Here is a 21,675-nt window from a genome sequence, read left to right on the forward strand (position 1 = left end):
AAGTTGGATATAGGAGCTATGGAGGGGGAGAGGGAAGGGGAGAAGTGGGCCATTTTTACAGTACCTTAAATGAAGAGCATAAATTAAAAACTTACATTCAAACTTGCACATTTTTGTACACACATCGCTGACTGTGGTACTGTACGTAGTCACATTGAAGTACTGCAACAAAAGTAGGCAGGATTTTAATTTCCTTTTCTCTTCCAGGTCAGCTGTTTTCCTCAACAGCTAAAATCAAAATTATATCAGTAGTAGGCTTTATTTTTTGTGTATACACAAACACACACACATACCCTCCTTTACTTCATGGGTCAGACTGCTTATGCTGTATACCTGTATTGTGCTTACAAATTGGGAAAGTTAAATATTTTTATTTTAAGAAGACAAGATGTTCATCTGCTGAGAGCTATTGTGCCTAGGCTGGACAACAAAATAGTCTGACAAGAGCTTTAGATTGTGGGAAAATTTAATAAGCAGAAAAGCTCTCCAAAAGTAGCCTTTCAGGAAGTTTGGGGCCTTATTAATAGAGGTAGGCAAATCCATCCTGTACAGTTTCTGTGAAGAAGTCCTGCAAAACACTGCTTTCAGGACAAGTAAAGAGTCTTGAACTTTAGAAGGGTGGAAAACAATGGTGCTTTTATTTTGTTCCTGAAAAGGAAACTAAATTTAATTACTGAAGATTGTAATTTATGGATGTAAAGGGTGCTGGTGCTACGCTGAATTTGTAATAATTTCTGTAAATTTCAATTTTACTGAATGTTTGGTGTAGTAATACATTAGCTTTATTCAACAACTAAGTAACTGTATCTGAATCTGAACTAGATATACTTTTTTCCCCTCTTATGTGTATAATGATATATTTTAAGACAGTAGAAAGACCACATAAATATATTACCAGTAAAAACTGTTATTATCACTATACTAATAGAAGAACTCTGAACAGGTACAGCATTCTCTTCCTCAATGTTATTGTTGCAAAAATCTCATGTCACTGAAATACAAAAGTTGTAACAGACATTTTTAATGTATGGTTTCAGATTAGGCTTAGTAAAAGTGTCCTTTCTTTAAAAAAAAATCAAAAATATGTTCAATAGTATATTCCTTTTATTGTGGCTGAGATGATATATATCTGATGATACTCTCACCTTGACTCCTTCACTCTGGTGTTTTTCAAGTTTTGAGAATTTTGTCTTACTGCCTTAAAATAGGGCATGCTATAAGAATAGTTTTTACTGCCTTCTCTCCTTCAATTTTCTTAGCAGGCAACGCTTGATGGTGTCTGTTTTTAATGGTTCAGAGAAGCAGAGCCTGAGTTAAAGAAAATGTCTAATTTTTTTAAGAGTCCTGATCTGACTTCTGTAATATTTTCTACAATTAATTTTTCATAGATTCTAAATGTTTCATTTGTTCTTCATAACCTCTATATTTTATTTTATTAATTTGCAATGTAAATGTTATAAATCAATCACAATGTATTTACAAGAGTCTCCTGACCATTTGCCTTTTTATCTAGATAAGCATGCACAAAAATCTAGCGGTGTGCCTCAGTTCCAGTGCTCCTTTGAATCCAAAAAGCATTCTCTGGCTATGGCACTTCTCTGGGCATGGGCTCTTTCACCTTTCCAGTGCTTCCTGCTCTGGTGGAGATGGGTTGGCAAACAGAGGACCAGGATCTTGGCCTGGAGAGGAGGAGGCTCAGGGGTGACCTCATCGCTCTGTACCTCTCCCTGGAAGGAGGCTCTAGCCAGGTAGGGGTCAGCCTTTTCTCCCGGGCACCCAGTGACAGAGGACATGGTCTTCTTCAGCTGTTCCTGCGAAGGTTTAGGCTGGACATGAGAAGAAATTTCTTCACAAAAAGGCCGATTTAACATTAGAATGGGCTGCCCAGGGAGGTGGTGGAGTCTGTTGCTGGAGGTGTTTAAGGAAAGACGGAACGTGGCATCCAGTGCCACGGTCCGTGAGTGCCATGGTCAGGTTGACAAGGTGGTGTTTGGGCATAGGTTTCACTCCATGATCTCAGAGGTCTTTTCCAGCCTCGTCGATTCTGTGATTAGCGCGGGTGCTCCGCCGTTCCGCGGCAGCCGCTGCTGTTAGCTGCGGCCGTGCTGGGCCGGGGCCGTGCCGCTCTGTCACTGCGGGGCCGGGCTCGGGCCGTGCCGTCGCTGCCGGGGCGGGACCGGGGCTTCGCCCCTCCCGCCCGGCGCGACCTTTCCCCCGTGGCTGCACCGCCCCTTCCGCCGGCGCGTCCGCGTGCGAGGGGCTGCTGGCGCTGTTGCTCCGAGGCGGCTCCGCGCCGAGGTGAGCCGGCACCGCGACCACCGCCGGGACCGCCCGCCTGCCCGGCCGCAGGAGCCCCGCACGGGCCCCGGCCGCCGCCGCTGCCGCCGCGCGGAGGCCTCTCCTCGGCTGCCTGGAGGCGGAGGCCCGGCTGGGCCGCTGCGCCGCGCCGGGAGGGGACGGGGCGTGGAGGGGGCGCGGGGGTGTCGCGGGGAGCTCAGTGTGCCCTCCTCTGCTTGCAGATGCCCCCGAAAAAGGGAGGCGACGGGGTTAAGTCGCACCCGATCATCGGAAGGTTCGGGACGTCTCTGAAGATCGGCATCGTCGGGCTGCCGAACGTGGGGTAGGTGCTGGGGGCCGGGCGGGGAGGCTGCCCGGTGTTCCCGCGGGTGCCCTGCGCAGGGTGGGCGCGGACGGGTGCGGACCGGAGCTGGGGGACACGAGCCTCACTGCTCAGTGATGCGCTTCCATCTTTAGCTGGAAGTACTTGCAGCTGGAGCGACGCAGAACTGGCAGCGATAGGCAGGTGTGTACGAGTCTGGACAGGATAATAGGCAAGGGTTCAAAGAAAGGAAAAGTCTTAGTAATTGCTGAGTTTCATAAAACCCTGTGTCGTTTGTCTTTTCTGTTTTCTTACTTCCACTGTTGTGTATGCGTAATGCATGTTTTTGTGCAAATACTTAGGCAAACGTGCACAACAAATTCCTTTTATGTTTTGGGATGATGTGCAACAAGGGGTTAATTGTTCCATGTCATTAGCAGTGAAGAAGACTTTTTTTCTTGAAACTTCTTCAGAGAAGAAGAAGTCTTCTCAGTGAGACAAGCCTAAGTGACAGTTTGGAAGAGATGCTGGAATGTTAATAATTGATTTCTGTCATGCTTCTCATCTGTAGTTGTTGTGGCTCCTCATAGGAGTTCTACTTGAAAAGGAGAATGAATTGATTACCTGGAGGATATACATGTGAAACTTTTTGGTATTAATTTCTGTATCCTGTTTGCTAAGAGAAGGTCTCAGCATTCTCAATCTTTAACAAATTAGGTTGTGTGCATGTCTTAAAGCTGGAAGCACTGCTTTCTTATGTTTTCATTATAATTTATTTTATTTTTCAGGGTGTAGCTAAGATGTACTCCATAAAGGAAATAATTAGCTGTAGCATTGTACTGCATGTCAATGGGGATAAATAGCATTTTCAATGTTTTGATTATGTTATGATGTAGCTTTCAAAGAAAATTGTTAGTGACTTTTGAGCTTGTTGGCTGTATGCAGAGCAGCTCTGAAAATCACAACCTGAATATTTATTGTAGAAAATTTGGGAGTTAATAAATCAAGAATTGCTCTTTCGGCTTAATAAATGCCAGCTAACAAAGTAATCTGTTACTCTGCTTAAGGGAAAGTGTTCTCTTTTTTTCCACTGGTAGAGTAGACTTGTTGCTACTGATACTTAACAAGGATGAAAATAGTTTGGTAAGGTATAACTGTATCTTCATATGCACCAAAGATTATTGGTAACTGATTAACTGATGTGGTTTGCTTTTTGTGCCACTTGTTTTCTCTTTTCATTGTTGACTTTTATTGCTAAGATACTGAAATTGTGTCACAATGTAAATAAATCTCAAGGGGCAATATACACCTGTGGAAAGGGTGAGTCATGGCAAAACTAGTTAAAAGAAAAGTTTCAAGCATCCATACTGGTGTCTCGCTGTACTTGAAGAAAATGAGAAATGGCCAGTAGGGCTGTGCCTTGCTTTTGACTTAACTTCTTTTTTGCTAACATGTGTGTACCATATACATACTTAGGGGAGTTTTAAAGGGTAGAGAGGAGAGGTAAGCATCACTGGGTTTCAGTGGGGCATTCCAGATGTGTGTGCTTTCTGCTAGAATCAGGGGAATGTCACTGCTGTTGAAGTAAATGGAAAGCTCAGTATTGCTTTGGGTTAAAATGGGGTTTAATCCAGTACTTTTAAATGCTTCTAAATTGAGCTACTTTAAGAATGTTTGTATGTCATTTATAGGAAATCAACGTTTTTCAACGTGTTAACAAAGAGTCAAGCGGCAGCCGAAAATTTTCCTTTCTGTACTATTGATCCGAATGAGAGTCGAGTGCCTGTGCCAGATGACAGATTTGACTTCCTATGCCAGTATCACAAACCTCCAAGGTAATTCTTAATATTTTTCTGCAGTTAGGCAGCTGAAGTAGTATTACTGAACCAAAACTTTTCATGAAAGTTTAATGCAACTGTAATGTCTGGAAGTTTGTTACTGACATCGTTTTAGAATGTGAAATTATATGTCTACCTGGATTTTACCTTTCCCATACCCCTGATAAGACCTTTATTTAATAAGAATGGTAAATGTAGGAGCTCTCAGTCATTGCTCAGCACCATTTGGTGCTAGTTGTTCTTGTCTTTGAAGGTGGTTGCTCCCAGGTGCCATGGAGGATCTTCTGAAGAGATTTGGAAAATAAACAGTAGTGGACATACTTAACTTGTCATAAGGTTGCTCATTTGAAAGATTTCCACCCTATATTTTGAAACATTCAGAATATTGTGCTCTATGAAGCTAAACAAATATCTGTCATTATCCCTGCATCCTCAGTTATTTGGCAATAAGTTTTGTGTGCAGTCAATTTTGTCCCTGATTTTCTCTCCTTTCTCTTCTTTCAGTAGGCTCTTGTACCTTTGTCCTGATTCTTTCATTATTCCAGGAGTGTGTTAATTTTGTCACATCATTTTTTGGTTCTTTTGCTATTGACTGTAATCTGCTGTGTATGTTCAATGTGGGAACTTCTTTTTTTTTTTTTTTGCTTGAACTGCAAAATTTAATGTGCTTTCAGAAAACAGGAACTTAGATAGGGACTTGTGGCTCATTAATTTTAATTTGCAGTTACTTGCAGAGGTATCCTGAATCAAGTGAGTGTACATAAATCATGGGGCAAACTAGTATGCACACATGTGCTTTTTTCCAACTCTTGGGCCTCAGTTTTAGAGCCAGATCTCATCCACGGTTAAAAAAGATTGATTAGTTGCTAACTAAAAATCCATTTTCTGACTTAATGGTCAGGTCTAAGCAAGCTGTTTCTGTTTGTAACTGTTGTGCAGTTTTTAAATGCTGCATTAATATGAAGCTGTTTGTTTAGGTGGGTTGTTGTAACATATTCTCTTGTTTTTCCTGCTCAAGTCAGTATTAAGCATGATGGTTACTGCTTGGATCTTAAAACTGCTGAATTAGAGACAGAGCTTTCAGGCTGTTGACTGTGCAGAGGTAATGGCACAGCTTTTAAGTTTTGTTGCCACTTTTCTTCTAACTTGTACTATTAGTGCTGCTTTGACCATGTCAATAATCCCTTTTTATTCTCTCTTAGCTATGAAGGGCTACTCCCATATTAATAGCTGAAGTGACATGGAGATTATTACCTCTTCCCTCATCCTGCCTTTGGCCATCTATCTTCTCAGGGAGTGCTAAGATTGTAAATACTTGTATGTATGTTCTCTGGCTCACAAATTCTCCTTCCCTCCCTCCTAACTCATTGCTCTAAAGTATTAATGAAAGTAGTGTATTTTCTGTCTTTACTCTGTAAATATACTGAGTTTGATAACAAGCTGGATAATCAGCTTTTTTTTGAATGGTCTTTTGACTTTCTACAGACATTTGTTACTTAATGGATGCGGGCATTAATGGATAGTTATATCTCCTGAGTTCACTTATGCTGCTTAATATGATTTTTGTATTTCACTGTAACAGTAATAAAGCAGAGCTAATTAGTGGTAGTCCAGTAGGACACTAGACTGAGGTAACTTACTGGGCTGTTTGTGCTTGTCTGCCTCAGACTAACTCAGGAAAAGAAGGCTGTAGTCACAAAGATAGGCTACTGAATTGTAATTTAAATGTCTTAATTTCTCTGTATAGTCTTGATTTTGTTCTTCATCTTTATGTAATACATTCTGTGGTAATTTTCTACTTGTTTGGATTAGTAGATGTAATCCATCTGTGCACACAGAATGTTTATAAACAGTGAATTCTCTTTAAATTGGACTCTTGTCTAGCCTCAAGATTTTGTCTTTCAAAATCTAAAGCATTTGTGTTTTTATTTCCCATATGTTACACTTAGTCTTCACAGAACTGCAGTCATTGTTGGGAGATGGGGAAAAGAAAAAAGGGGTGACTTTGTCTTAACTGAAGTAATGTGTGACAGGACAGAGTGATCTTGCCTTGGTGCCTGCAGGGCGCCAAGGGGGGGCGGAGAGGGGAGAGGGGCAGGGCTGGGCTGGGAGGTGCTGTCTGTGCCACTGAGCTGGGGCTGCTCTGCTGCAGCCACAGTGACTCTGTTGCCTTGGGCATTGCTGGTGGCAGTTAGTTCTGCCTGTCTGCCATTGGAGGAACAGCTGGGATCTTCAGGTACTGTTTGCTGCTTGGAGATCCATTCCTGTCTCCAAAAGAGAAGAGAGGAACAGATCAGCTTCATTGGGGCTGCTATGCTGTCACTTGTTAGCCCATGCTGAAAGCTGACTGGTATTAATTGGAAGTGTAAATGTTTGTAAGTGAAATCACATAGGCAAAAATTGAGAGACAATTATCTACAGGTAAATCTGTATTTGATAGATTAAGGTACACTGGCAGAACTTGTAACCTATGCTTTTTTTCTTTCTGCAGCAGTGGGATGTATGTGACTGTTGACAGTAAATAAGTTGAATGATATAGACTGTACACAGAAGGTGGGCTCTAAGAACTTACAGTAAAAGCTGCTATGTTGTTGCCAAATGATATAGATGATTTCTTTGAGCTTTAGTGTTACTACCGTGTGCTTTTTGGTGTGAATGAAACTGTGGATACTAAAAAAAAGAAACCTTAATATATTAAACACAATTCTGAATGCTTGTGATTTGAAGGTATTTGTTTATATTATGTTACTAATTTAATGTATGTATTTAAAGTACTTATTTGTTTGTTATAAATTTCATGCAATATTCAGTGAAAACTCATTTGTTACATTGTGTCCATGTGTAGCTTTCTCAGAAAGGAGATGGTTGATTTTTAATTTTTTTGTCCTCCTACCTCTGTTACTGCAGTACAGATACTTTCAAGCAAGGTTTTACAGACTAAAGATTGGATTAGTTCCAGTTTTGTAACTAGAAAGAGAGTGTTTTCTGTAGACTGATTCACTTCAGCAGGAACTAAAGCAGAAAGGTGTATTTCCCCCCACCTATCTATGAATACTAAGTAGGTAGCAGAGGATGAGGTCTGCTAATTCTGTAATGGAAAAGAGATGTTTTTCATCTCAACAAGTAGCTCCTGACATGAAAATAATGACATGGAAGCCAGAAAGAGTTGCTCTGTTAACTGCAATTAATATTTTATGGGACACTGTGTGTTTGGGAGTGATGAGTATCTCACACAAAAAAAAGAACTGTGTGCATAGTGCATCTGAAGAAATTTTAGTAACTTAATAAAAGCTTTAATGAAGCTATTTTCTTCATTATAATATTTTTTTTTTGTTTTAAATTTAAGGTGATTAAGCAGCACTTTAATTAAACTTAGAACTACTTTTTTTAAATGTAAGCATGTCAAACTCATGTAATTTGAGCAGTGATTTGTGTCCTAGCTCACAAATAGCTTGAAAGCCTCTGGGTGTATGTACCCACCACTCTTAGGCCATAGGTCCCCCAGCCTGTTGCCACAGTTGTGATGTGCTGTGCCTCAAGTGACACTGGAGTCCAGCCTCAAAATGATTTTCACGGAGGTGATGGAGGAAACTGCAGTTTCCTCCTTATTTCATTTATTTTGTGCCCCAGTAATCTCCTCACTGCAATTATTTGCATTTTTTCTACTTTAAGTTACATGACTAACTAAAAGAAGTACTCAGGAAGAAGCACTGTTAGCCTAAGGTAATTAACTACAGCCTAACTGTAAGTAATTACCCACAATGACTGCTTTGGCTGGTAGGAATCAGCCTGTCTGAAAATCTTAATGAAAAGGTTATTTTGAAGTCTTATGTTTCTGCTTCCTCCCTTGCTTTAAATCAAATGAGATTATAAGCAGGAGTGAGTTGAGAGAAGGGATGAATCAAACTGCTTAAAAAGTTGTCAGTATTTGTCTCATTCCTGGTTTGCACCTGTGAGTTGCCTTGCACACGTGTTCACAAACACAAAGTTTATTGCAACCACAAATGTTTCTCTTCTACGTAGACTATTTGTAGTCTGTCTTGAATGTCCTTTTCAAACTTAAATTTTAAAGCAATTTTGGTTATCTCAAAGGAGGATAATATCTAAGTTTTAACTAGGTATTATATATATATAGGTATTTTATATATATATTATATATACCCCTCTTAAATTCCACCTCTGTCCATTATACTTCAGGATCTCTTTTTGTCAGCAGATTGCTTTGATTTGTTCTATTGCATTGCAGATTGATAAAATGCATTCATTTAGCTCTTTACTGCCCAAGTGATGGTTACTGAACTAAATCTGAGTAAATCCCATCACTGTCTAGGTCAGAAAAGTCTTCTGCAATATTAAATGAAAGTTCCCTTGAACTCATTGTAGGATAGCATACTCAGATACATGGTAAAGTTTTAAAGTCAAAATTGTGTAAACAGTTGCTGGAAAGCATTTTGTAGAAACCAGCTCAGCAGAGGGAGTTTGAAGGGACATCATGTGGGACTTGGGCTGTGTTTAAGAAGAGCATTTATGTAAATGGAAACCACCTGTAGTTTCAAAGTGAGTGATCAATAACTTAGCAGGCTGGGACTCTTAACATATCAGCATCTGTAAAAGAATCCCATTTTTTAATGAAAATTGTTGGCAGTTGGTAACTATATCCTGTTGTTAATGTTCTTTTTCCTTAGGTGTTACTGACTTTGCCTGCTCTTCAGTTTGTTCTGAGCTGTGTAAATCAGCTGGGCTGTGATGTGTGTTTCAGCATTGCTTGTTTGTCAGCAGTGAATGACAAGTCTTAAGTAATAGTGATTTGAGCCATTTTTTCTGCCTGATGTGAGGAGGCAAAATGTAATTAGTTGTATTTTGTTGGTGTAATAACTTACAGAATAGTTTGAGAATGCAGATATTTGGCATGTCTAGGACACGGAGCATGTGTTGTAATCCACATTGAGTCTCTCTTACCTTCTTATAATTCATATAAGCACAATTTAATTAGCAGATTTTTCACTTCTGGTTTATGTGCCATTAGGTTCAAGTCTTGTTTGTCAGTACCATGGGTAAAATGCTGTTAATGAAATCATTCTTGCTTAGAAATGACCGTGGTTCATCTGCAGTACCTCGTTCTTTAGAAACAGATTGCTTTAACTGCCCAGTGAGGGATTTTGCTTACATTGGTCAAAACTGCTGCAAGATTGATTGTGGGAGCTGTAACAGTCTCTTGGAAGAGGGAGTTCCAAACTGTTCTGTTTGGAAATGAGCCAAAAATAGCGGTGAGGACAGACAGAGTTGTATGGCTCTCAGAGAGATTGCCACAATATGCATGTTCTCTTTCTATCTTGCTGCTTTTACTTCAGGTAATTTGTGAATGGTAACAGATGACTCTTACTTAAGTTATATGAATTTTCAGGAAGGAAGAATTTCTCTTTTCTGCAAAATATGTAACCCTATGGATGCATAAGCCTTTTATTCCTGAAAAAGCCCTAACTACAAGGCTGCAAAACTGTACTTTATCTGGCCCAGTGAGTCTTGTGCTCTTTACTGTGTGGTTGCTCATACAGTGAAGCTGGTACACTAACACAAACTCAATGCTAATGCTTTTCCAAGTGTGGTAGAAAATCCTTGCTCAAGAATTAAACCTGTGGTTAAAATATAGAGATACTTCTGGATTTGGTGTTCTGTTTCATGTTATAAATCCTTGTGACGTGCTTTATGGTAGATTGGTGTAGCACTGATTTGTACAAATGATCAGTTGATGCCACCTGTTCCTGATGATCATTTGAGGCTCAGTGACATTATGCTAATGCTGACTAACGAATCTTAAGAAATTGAAATTAATATGTTTAGAGGAGGAGGAGAAAAAAGCAAAATGCAGTTAAGTCTTCAATAAACCATATTCAATATATACAGTACTTTCCCCTCATTCTGTGCAGTGTTCTCTGTTTGTTTAGTTTCATAATGTTGGCTCTTTGTCCTTCAGAGTAAAGGCAAGTGTGACTACCTTGTGCCTTTTTCTGTTTTGCTGTGTGTCCATCTTTTTACGATGAAACAGATTTAGACCCGGAAGGTGTCTAACAGCGGGAATAGTTTTAATTTGCTTGGAATGTGAACTTTGTGGTACCCGAAGTGAAGGTGAGAAAGCGCCCTGGAAACCCACACACTTCAAAGGTCTCTTGCTTGTGTTACTCAGCTGTGAAAGAGATGTGCTGGGGTTTTCTTTCCATTGTGTAGCAAATGAGGTTGATTCTGGTGATAGAGTGGCCATCTGCATATGAAGGTATCTGTCTTGCCCTAATGTGGCATCTTTGTAGTGAAAGTGTGAATTGTTCTGATGGCTGGCCAGGAGGTTAATCCCACCAGAAAGGTGAGAGGGGAGCATAGAACACTTCTTACACCACCTTTGTTTTCCTTAAAACACAGTTTAAAATGACAATGGAGAAGTGCTTTAAAGAGAGGCTTTTTCTGTCTTGCTGCTGAGTAGTTAAATGTCAAAAAGCAAGGGCTGGGAAGTTGCCCGCAGTTACTTCTGAAGTGTGTTAGTTCTTGTATCAGGCAAAAGGAGTTACTGGGTTAATGCATTCGTATTTACTGGCTTCTGTCTTCAGAATGTGGGTTATTCTTCCTAGTGTCTTAAATGAGGATTTGTTCTGAGTTTGTGTACTGGTAGTTAAAAAAATGTCGTGGGGCAAAAAAAGTGAAATTTGTAAAATTTGGTTTACTTCATAGTATACTTATATTCATGTACTTTTGACTGCATTCCACAGCGTTAACTCGCAGCACACAATATCTGTCTTCCCAAGGATGGGCCATTCTTTTCATGGGCCTAGTGAAGTTAAAAGTTACTGCTGTGTTACCTGAATGTAAGTAACACACTGTATTGTGTTACATAATTGTTTTTTTCTAAGTACATCACAAAGATATTAATTACATGGAGCATGTCACTAAGTTCCTAAGGCATTATACCTGACAGGTTTAGTGATACTTTGAACTTCACCTTAGTAAACAAAAAGATTTTGTCCAGATCTTGTATTGCGAAAGTATTTTGCTTGAAATAAATAATTTTTCTTTGGCAGTGTTAGAGCAAGGTTGAAAACAAAACTTTAGGTCACCACTCTTCCAGAAATAATTGATGTTCTGTATTCAAACAGATTCTAGTGTATTATATCTCCCCAAAGAGAGATAATTTGAAGTGAGGAGGCACATCTGCTGATTTTTTTGCAGTCAAATGAAAGTGGGGTAGCACCAAAGGAAAAAGAGTTGGAATTGTGTTTTGTTCTACCTTAATCAGTTGCTCAGAGCAAAGACGAAGATCCATAGATTCCTGTAACTATGTTTTTGTCTGTCTGAGCTGTATCTACCATGCCAGGCACTGTGATGAAACAGGTGGCTTTCCTGCTGGTGGAGTTTCCTGCTGTTACAGATTTGACAGTAATCATGTTGTCAAATATTCAGTGAAAACACGTATTTATCAGCAAGTTGTCACGCTAATAAAAATGAAGCTTAGTTTGGGCTGTGGACAATAAAGATTTCAGAAGTGTAATACTGCCTAGAAGATTACTGGCTAGGTTATCCCTAGCCCTCATTCCCACCTTTGTGGTTGATTCTGTCTGTGGGCAGCACTGCAAAGGTCGGGCTTTGGAAAAGGCATCTTAATGTGAACCACAGAATTTATATCTTTGGATTTGAATCTCCTGTTGAGAACACTCACCACAGAACAGGGGGAGTGCTTTCCAGATCAGCTCTTTTCACCCATGGGGTGGTCACACCCCTCTCCTTGGGGCTGTGTGGAAGCTGTGGGTTTGGGATTTGCTGCTGTACTTAGTGCCAGTAAAATGGTAAGCTGCTGTATTAGTCCTAGCATAGTGCTCATGAAGTATGATGGTGATGAAGTGTTTGATAGGAATGAACTACTCTTCACCTATTTATTTTGGAGCCATCAAGCTGGAGGTTTTGAGACTGGTGTGTGCATTTGCTGGTCTTTGGCAAGTGGGGGATTTGCAGCATTTCACTGTGGTTGTGTCTCTGCCACTGTTCATGATGATGGTGTTAGTTGCATAGAGCATATGAAGGTTCTTTTAGTCAACACCTTATCACAAAGTTTTAGTGGTTTCTTGGGTTTTTTCCTGATTCAGCTCGATTTTGAGAAGTAATTTGGTTTAGAGTGTACATGAAAATTTTAATGCTCATTATGTTATTTGTTCATTTTTTAATAAGTTGAGAATTTGTGGAGGATAGAAGGTTTGCAGTTTATAAGTTTCTCGTAACTTTAAAAGCTTCTTTCTGTTTTTTGTCAGCTAATTTGAACTTAATGACTATTCTGTTGTTGCTGTATAAAATATCATGTGAACATGTCTGCTTAACCCTTTGCTGTTCACTATGGTGGAAAACATCACAACTGTTTATATTCTAACAGCATCTTATCTGTTTTTTTTTCAAATTGTTTGCATTACCCTGGTCACTGCTAATTATAATCAGCACTGTATTAAAAAAAATGCTCTTTGGAGAAGCTTGCATAACCTGCTGAACTAAATGATAACCTTGGAGGTGTGCAATAGCAGAGTGCAATGGCCTTTTGTGTTTATCCCTCTGGTCCTGTGAAAACTGTGCATTGCACATGATATATTTATGCCTCAGCCTTCCAGGCCTGCTTGATTATTGTGTAGTTGTCAGTATGATTCCACACTTCAAAACTAGTTTACTTCATTTTACATAAATATGTACAGAGAACTTAGAGAATGGATGTTTTACATGGGATGGGGGGCAGTTTTGTCTTGTGTGTTCCACATTGTGATGTTTAACTTGTTTCAGCAAAGAAGTGTTGGATTTTCATGTTCTGAATTTATTTCTGTGCCAAAAATATTGGTTAATATGCTTTAGTAATGAAACTTCTAACTTCTATATTTCAGCAAAATTCCAGCATTTCTGAATGTGGTGGATATTGCTGGCCTGGTGAAGGGAGCCCACACTGGACAAGGCTTAGGAAATTCCTTCTTGTCTCACATTAACGCCTGTGACGGGATCTTTCATCTGATGCGTACGTAAACTTACTTACCTGTTTTCTGTAGCTAAGGACAGCATTGTTGTACTGTAATTAATAACTGTGGAGCAAATATCCATTACAATTCAACTTCTGCCATTCAATTCAAAGCCATCACGTTTTTCCAGCCAAGAGAGTCCTCATCCTCTGCTATGTAACAGGTATGCCTTTCTTCATTAACCTTGTACTGAAGACTTAAAAAGCAACTGGGTTTTTGGAAATCTGCAGTAATGATGTTTCATTTTCTTCTGCTGGCAGTGCATGTTAGTTTGTCTAATTTCATGAAGAAGGAAATGTGGAATGTGTTAATAATAAAAGAGATGGAAGTAGAAATCTGCTGCTTTTGTAAATCCTTAAACTTTGCAGATCCTGAGAGCATGAAGTTTCTTTGTTGCCTTTTGCCAGGGTGTGGTCCAAGTTCCTGATGAACCGTGTATCTTTGGCAACCAGTGCCCTGAAACCAAGTGTCAGTTTTCAGCCTGGTGGGTGGACACTGAACGCTGAATCTCTGCAGTCACAGTAGAAAGTGACTTAAGAAGAACCCAGGCAGGCTGCTCCTGTTCAGGGGTAGTAGGCAGGGGACTGGAGGGTGAGACTTGTGTGCCAGCAAGCTGGAAAGGAGGTGTTGGTGAAGGTGAAGAGAAAATAAGAATTATAAAATGTTGGTAGGAAGAGCTGTAATGGGAAGTGATCTGGGGATTGTGCATTTTCAAAGCATGAAAAATTTAGTGTTTGATTTCATTTTGATTTGATCTGGAACACATTTTCACCTTTGAGCACTGAAGGTGTTGCTCCCTGTCTTTGTGCTGTTGTGATACACACTGCTGCTGCCTGTGGCAATGGCCAGCATGGGAAGCAGAGTCCTCCAGAGAACTGGTCTTTTTCTTTTTCATCGATGCCAGGCAGGAAGTCAGATGCAGGTCATTGTGGATTTGTGCTGTAGACTTTAAGCTCTGCATGCCTGAGTGTATTGAAGAAAGGCTTGTTAGGCTTTGACTTAGCTTGGTTCAGTTGGTAATTTTGCAGAAAGCAGTTTGAGAATTACCCAAGTTGTATTAATTAAGGTAACAATAGGTAAGCAAGTGACTTGATAGGAATGGAGTGTAGTATGGTGACACAAACTTTGGGTAGCTCAGCAAAGGTATTTTATAGTTCTAGGCTGAAGGATTTGATCCTGTTTTCTTTATTTATTGAGGATGTGTTAAACTGCATTTTCTTTAGGACAGAAGGTATATTTGTTGTTTTTTTAGCTGCCATAACAGAATACACTGTTGTTACCTCTTTGTGTTTTGAGGTGTTTTTTGGAGAGGGCTGTTGCCTGTCAGTTGATCCATCACAAGGTACACAGTTGAGCTCTTACATGGCATAAAGCTGAGAAGAAATTCTGTTTCCACCTAGCTAATTCTCTGCTTTCTTTACTTCATGTAAAAAGAGACAATATCCCCATCTTGAAATGGCTGTGAGCGTTCAGCCTTCAAATTTCTATATCCTTGTTAGACTGTTACTTTTCTTAAAATATATGGTTTTCATTAATCAATAAAAACATTGTTTATGTGTCTAAGGTATATTTAATGTATGCAAAGAAACAGACAACACATGGCAACCACATGTGGTAGGGTAACAGGACAAGTAAAAGGAGAGGTAAATTCGTGTTGAACACCACTGTATTTTGTACATGATTAGTGACAGTACAAAGTAGATTCTCTTAGCTCGGCAAACAAGAGAATTAAGTTTCCCCCTGCAGAATAGAGCAATCCATTCTTGGGTTTTGATACTTTCTGTAGATATTTTTTTTCCTGTAAAAGTGCACAAACTGAAAATGCTTTACTGATATTTATACTAAACCAGTTGGCCTCCATACTTAAAAATAAAAGTTTCAGATGTTATCCCATTTTCTTAGGGGTAGGGGTATAATTTACTTTTGGTCACACCCAATTCTGAAAACCTAAGATATACTTGCTTACGTAATAACTGGCTGAATGAATGGGGGATTTAATTTTGAAATGGTTGTCTGTCCTGGATAGTGGTGTTTGCAGTCCCACAGTAACCTGACATGTGTTTTAAGGTACAGCTTTGTACATCTTCCAAGTTTCATGGTTTAATTTGGAACATTTCTGGCAGCTCTGTTCTCCATGTTTCAGGTGTACTGCAGTTTTGACTGGGGCAGCAGTGTTTTGTGTGGTGACAGAAGGCAGGCTGTTTAAAGGTTATCATAGCCCTTCTTCCCCAGTTTAATGGCTTTAACCACCTTTCAACTTTTATGGCAGATGGGTCACAAGTACTTGTAGAAAATTACTTACTTTGTACAGTGAACTATAAATGGCAATTTTGTTACAAGTGTAAATTTACAGATTATGCTTAAACAATGCTTCAGTGAGGAAAATGGTAGATACCAGTATTTAGTCACTGCTACATCTCTGTCAAACTTTTGAACGTACTTGGTGTTAAAGAGCCAGAGCTCTTAATGTTTTTGAGTTTCTCTTCCCACTGATATTCTGCAGTCCTAGTTTTCTAGAAAACATGCTCCACATTTTTCGGTTATTTTTAGTTTCTTTAATGAAATCCAGTCTTTCTCTTCAAAGGTACAGAAAATGGGAGGAAGCTTGTCTGTAAAAATAGTTTGCTAGCAAATGCTCCTTTTCAATTAATAAAAAGACATGAGAGTTGGATGCCTGATGTTTCAAGTAGGGCAGGCAACATTGGGTTTTGTGGAAGAACCTGAGAGCTCACTGCGGCATGCCTGGTGTGCCAGTCCTGCAGAGGATCCTGTGAGCTGCTCACAGTGACTCGGTGCTGGGCAGCTCCTGCTTTGCTCCTCTGCAAGTGCTCTCACTTCACAGCAGAGGAGCTCCAGCTGCCCTTCAGCAGCAGGATGGGGAGTTTGGTAACTGATAATCCGTGAAATCTTGTTCTTTGTGCTAGGAGTGAAAGAGCTGTGAAGCTGGGTAAACATCCCCTGCAGTTTTACGGAAGTGACTGGTGTGACCAATGCCCGTGGGTTTCCTAGAAAGCTTTAATTGCTTTTACTCCAGTTTTATGTTTGTTAAAACTGGAAATGTTTAGTCCACCCCCTGGTTCTGCCTCCTCCAGGGTTTTAGATCACTTCTAAAGCTATTTGTCATTACTTAAAGCTTTGATAGCTATGAATCATGTCAGTTGAGCATAGTTTATTCTTACTTGCAAAAAGCACTAATCAAAACTGGGTTTGACAATATTTTTGCTGATTTTTGCTCAGCATTTAAAATCAAGTTGACATAACTTTATTTTCTTATGATCATGAAGGTTAATGGTAACCTTTAGTAATATTGCTAGTGTTTTGATATGCCCACAAAAAACAAAGTGATGATAAAGTTACTTAACTGAATAAGATACATCCTCTTTTTTCGCTGATTTTTTTGACTTCCTATAAAAATGTGTATTTTCTATATGAAGATGCTAATCATCTATAGCTTTTATATGCTTGAGGCATGATGCATTTTTCCCTCCATGTTCTCTAACAAGAAACTATACTTGCTGATTACTGCTCCTGGAATCCAACTGCTGCTGAGAGGAGGCTTGTGAGGATATCACTTGGCCACACTCCACTGCACTAACATTTCAGTGAACAAAGTATGACTTACATCTCATCCTTTCAGCATGTGTGTTCTGTGCTTTGGGAGTCACAGTGGCTCAGTTTATGCAGCTTGGCTCTGTCACTTCTGATACCTGAAACTGTTTTTTCATCTTTATGTGAAAATTCACCTTGAAATGTTGTTAACATATCTATCTTAAGAAAAGTGGTATTGTCTTTGACATATTTTGGTTCAAATTTTTGAAGGTGCTTTGGTTTTGTTTTCTATTACTAAGTGCAGTTGACACCTGTTAAAAAAGTGTTGCCTGTTTACAAATACAAATCGTTCACTGCTAAGCTACCAAAGTTTAAAAATAGTCTGCACGTATCAAACTTGTTAGTGTTACACTATCAAGATGTATTGATGTGTGCTACTGAGTAGATGTGAGTTCCTATTGAAATTTTCTCTTCTTATTTATTGTTAGAGCAACTGAATTAAATTTTAATAAAATATTTGCAATAGCTCATAGTTCAAGTAAACTTTCAGTTGGCTTTCAGTAACTTCTCCATATTAAATCCAGAAATTGGGAAAGCTTTCAAATTAAACTGGCAGTTCTGTCTGTGTATTAATCTAGTGCTTGTGATTTTTTTCTTTTTAGATTTTTTTTGTTTGGGATTTTTTTGGTTAAATATTGTACAGTGTTTTGATTTTGAGAAAAGACTTCATGTAGGAAATTTTTCTAATCACAGAGTTGTGAAATTGGCATTCCTCTACTCCTTTCAGCAAAATCATCCCTAAAATTGAAATAATTTATATTTGCAGCACTGGTTTTGCATTGTGTGCTGCAATTTCAAAATTTCAGTACAAGAACATGGAAGAAGACCTGGGATGAAGGCTGATGCTTAAAAGCAATTGTTTGTAGAAGGATGTGAAGAGTAGAAAAGAGCCTTCTGTTTGCTTTGGATACTAGTGCATTATTGTCCAAAAGGTTGATAGTGGAATTAAAAGGACCAGGATGGGATTCTTGTCAATCTTACCTCATGCAGTTTCAGTTGCTACTACTTTGAAACCTACACCTGCAGGAGAGAGGGAGACATTTTGTACACCAGCATCCTGTTTGATTGATCAGTGCCAGTGCAGAATCAACTAGATTAATTTGGCCAGCTGTGGAGAACTTCTAACTAATCAGATTTTTCACTTAGGCAAGAAGATAATTAGGAAGGGCAGTAACCTCTTTTGCTGAAAAATTGCAGAAGAACGTTGCAAGATCTGTCATTGTCCTTGAACATAATGTTAGTGTGTTTGAGATGCAGGAAATCATATTATCAAGTCACCCTAATCTCCTGTCACATTGCTGGTGTTCTTTTCTTTTGGTGTGTGTATATGAACAAAATTTGTGGGTCTGCACCTCAGAGCTGTTCACACTGTTTTGTTTGCAGCTTTGTCTCCAGCAGAGGACTGAATTTGTTTTCCTGGACATGTAGGTGCAGATTGTGGAACAGGTGCTGGAAAATTGTCATCACTGTAGTGAGTTAGTCTTTGTCTTTATTGAGCAGTAAATTACATTGCCAGACTAAATGAAACTGATCCCTGAGCTTTAATCTGTGTTCCTCTATGGCCAGGTGGTTACACTTGAAAGCACAAATAAACTTGGGTAAGTGTTAAAATAGGTTTCATTTAAAAATTTCTCACAAGTAGTTGTTCTGAGAGCTGAACAAGCCTCCCCAAATATAGGGATATTAGGAGCAAAAATTTATATGTATCATATTAATCCATGATAATTAAATATCTCTCAAGGATGTACTTTACTTCTTCAGATAGAGAGCTATGAATGTTCAAACATTGTTATTAATCAAACAGTCCAAAATTTGTTTTATGTTGAGGTTGCCTCTTGATGTCACAAATCGAATTTTGATTGTATTGTACCTACGAGGTTTCAGTCTCAAATATTGTAAAGTCTGTAATTTTATTTAATTACTTATTCTCATTGAGAAGGAAAATTACTGTTCTTGTGTTCTTGTCTAGCCTTTATCATAGCTTGATAATGCTAGATTTATTAGTATCACGCTGATTGAAGTGACAGTGGATTTTGGAACCCACTTTGTCATTCATCTTTAGCATAATATCCTATGCCTCTTTATGTCCAGTTTCTTTTTTATATCAGAACAGATGAAAACATAAAATTTCCTGTCTAAAGGCCACCACCCTTGCTAGAGTAGCAGCATCTAATGCCATTCTATTTATAGATGGAACTTGTTAAGTTTCCTCAGCAGGGACTTAAAGCTATGACCTCGCAGGCCAGAAACAGGAGAGCTACCTACTGAGCTACAAGGGCAATCTCTCAATTCTAAAGAATACATAGAAAATTTCTAATATACTGTACTGTGAGTCATAAAGTACTTGACCGGTAAACCCTCCCTCCTCTGAGAATAAAGACCAGGCAGGCTATCTTCACTGAGTCATTGCTATTATTTGACCTACGAATACTTTTATTACAGTTCTGTGTCTGTGATTTGGCAGTGTGTAATTGCTATTTAGGCAATGCAGATGAGTTTTTCCTCTGTAATACTTCAGAGAAATCGTCAATGTGTGATAGAGTTGGGGTGTTCAGGTGACTGTTTGTGAAATACTTGTTTACCTGTTTGAGTGGGTGTCTTTGCTGATGGTGTAGAGTGTCCGGACTTCTTAAAAACAGTGATAGTTTAATAATTAATTTTTTTTTTTTTTTTGCTGTTTCATGGACTTTCTTGAAAGCTTGAAGGGAAAAGTGCTGAAGATGGTTTTTTTCCCTAATGTTTTTGTTTCTAGTATGACATATTTGCTTGTTTTCCTTTGGTCAGAAGAAGGCTACCTCTGAAAAGGTAAAGTAACAGTTCTTTGCAAAAAGATAAGTGGTTGAGTGTTTTCACTTTAATTAGCTGCATGATTGTATCAGAAAGGTGAGTAGTCTGTAAACTGAGAATATTGTATCATCCCTTTCAGAAAGCTGCTTTTGTGAAAGTGTTGGATTTTTTTTTTAATGCTTTTGAGAAAGTGTTGTTGTTTTGGTTTTTATTTTAATGAAGAGTTTTAAGGAAAACTTTAAATTGGAGAGGTTCCTTGGAGCACTTCTGTTTCTCAGTTGAATCATAGATGATGGCTATGCTTGCTAGCACAGCTGAGGGCATGGGCTACCCTGGTTTGTGCATGGCAGGAGTTTGGTCAGGGGCTCTCTATCACTGTCCCTTGTTGCTTTGGAGTTGAATATGCAAGTGAGTCAATACTAAATGAGCTGAGGTGATCATTTCCAAGGTTTACATGCCTTCAATATTAAAATAGACAAGGAGCAGTGTACATACCTGATTGCTGTGTACTGAACAGTGGACTAACTACTGCAAATGAAGACCAGGAGGAGCCTGGCTTTGGGTTTCTTATTCTGGCTGTAAGTTACTTATCCTAGACAAACTAAACAAAGCTTCTTGGTTAGTTAAGATATGCTATTGTAAGATTTAATTAATATATAGCTCCTTTTTGTTCTGTGTCAAGCAAATTTGTCTGAGGTCTTTGGGTTGTTGGTTTAGAGTTCCTTGGCTTGCCTATGAGAGTTTATGAGACAGTTTAATAAACTGACAGAAAAAGCTCTGGTTCAGTTTCCTTTCAGAATTACTATTTATGGGAGCTGCCTGGTTTCTACGACAGCCAAAATGCCCCTTTCAGAAAAATAGGTGTTTGTCTCTTTCCAAGTCATACATTATGCCAGACTTGTACACTGGATGGGAAGGTCTTCTGCAAGCTGAAGTGGCTCCATACTCCAACACCTTTTCTCATGGATATGCTGCCACTTTCTTCTGTGCTGTTGGAGCTGATTTTGAAACCATGTAGTAAAAGGGGCTTTGGGTCTAAAAAATAACGATATTCTTCTTGCTGGGTTATTTTAAAAATAGGTAATTTCTTTAATCAGATTCAATATGTAATACAGCAAACAGTCATGCTGCTCTAGCTGAGGGAGCGTTAGGCTGAGATTGTTAAGATGAAAAGTGTTTGTAAAAAGGCAGCCATAGGAAATATGCCAGTTGCATCCTTTTTTTTTTCTTTTTCGTTTTCTTTTAAGTTTACAAGATGTAGGGATGTTTTCTTTCAGACCTTGCATGTTGTCCACTGGAGTCTGAAGAAATCTGACTTTCTTATGACTGTTATTTATGCTGAGATGTTATTGAGATGCAGGATTTGGTTGCAGATGTGCCTTTGTGCTGCTGTAATGCTGAAGTATTGATGTGGAAATCTGCTGTCTTCTTTTGGGGAGCCTTCACCAAAGATAGTGGGTATGTTTTCAATATGCTGTCCAGACTTTCTCTTCTGTTCTGATGAAGTCCAGCTTCACTTTGGGTGAAGATGAAGTTTTGCTTTTCTACTTGGGTTTACAACGAATTATGTATTAGTCAGTTATCAATGGCATCTCAGCAGAAATTCTTATGGCCTGGTTCTTTCTCTGTTTGGAACTTGTCACTCTTGTGTTTGCTTCACACAGTTTCTCCCAGCTCTTTTTTAGTGTATTTCAAGATGAATTTTTATCCTGGTATCTTCTGCAGAAAACAGAATTAGCAGTGGGCTGGATTTAAAGGCTGGGTGATTATCAGCAGTATTTGCAAGAGCCACTTTGGAAACTGTTGCTTTCGT

At 39.1% G+C, this 21,675-nt stretch overlaps 1 protein-coding gene across 1 annotated transcript in view; it reads left to right on the forward strand.

Moving 5' to 3' along the window:
* Positions 1–2,220: 2,220 nt before the first annotated feature.
* The window catches only part of OLA1 (Obg like ATPase 1), a 92,491-nt gene continuing 73,036 nt past the window's right edge, over positions 2,221–21,675 (forward strand). Inside the window, exons 1-4 of the mRNA XM_054277965.1 lie at positions 2,221–2,298; positions 2,520–2,620; positions 4,291–4,434; positions 13,338–13,465. Of these exons, the coding sequence (XP_054133940.1) occupies positions 2,520–2,620; positions 4,291–4,434; positions 13,338–13,465 (373 nt within the window). The 5' untranslated portion in view covers positions 2,221–2,298. The remainder of the gene's footprint in view (positions 2,299–2,519; positions 2,621–4,290; positions 4,435–13,337; positions 13,466–21,675) is intronic.

Source organism: Melozone crissalis, unplaced genomic scaffold (assembly GCF_028551555.1).
Source record: "Melozone crissalis strain CALT ecotype California unplaced genomic scaffold, PUWL_Pcris_2 ptg000023l_1, whole genome shotgun sequence".
Lineage (NCBI taxonomy): Eukaryota > Metazoa > Chordata > Aves > Passeriformes > Passerellidae > Melozone > Melozone crissalis.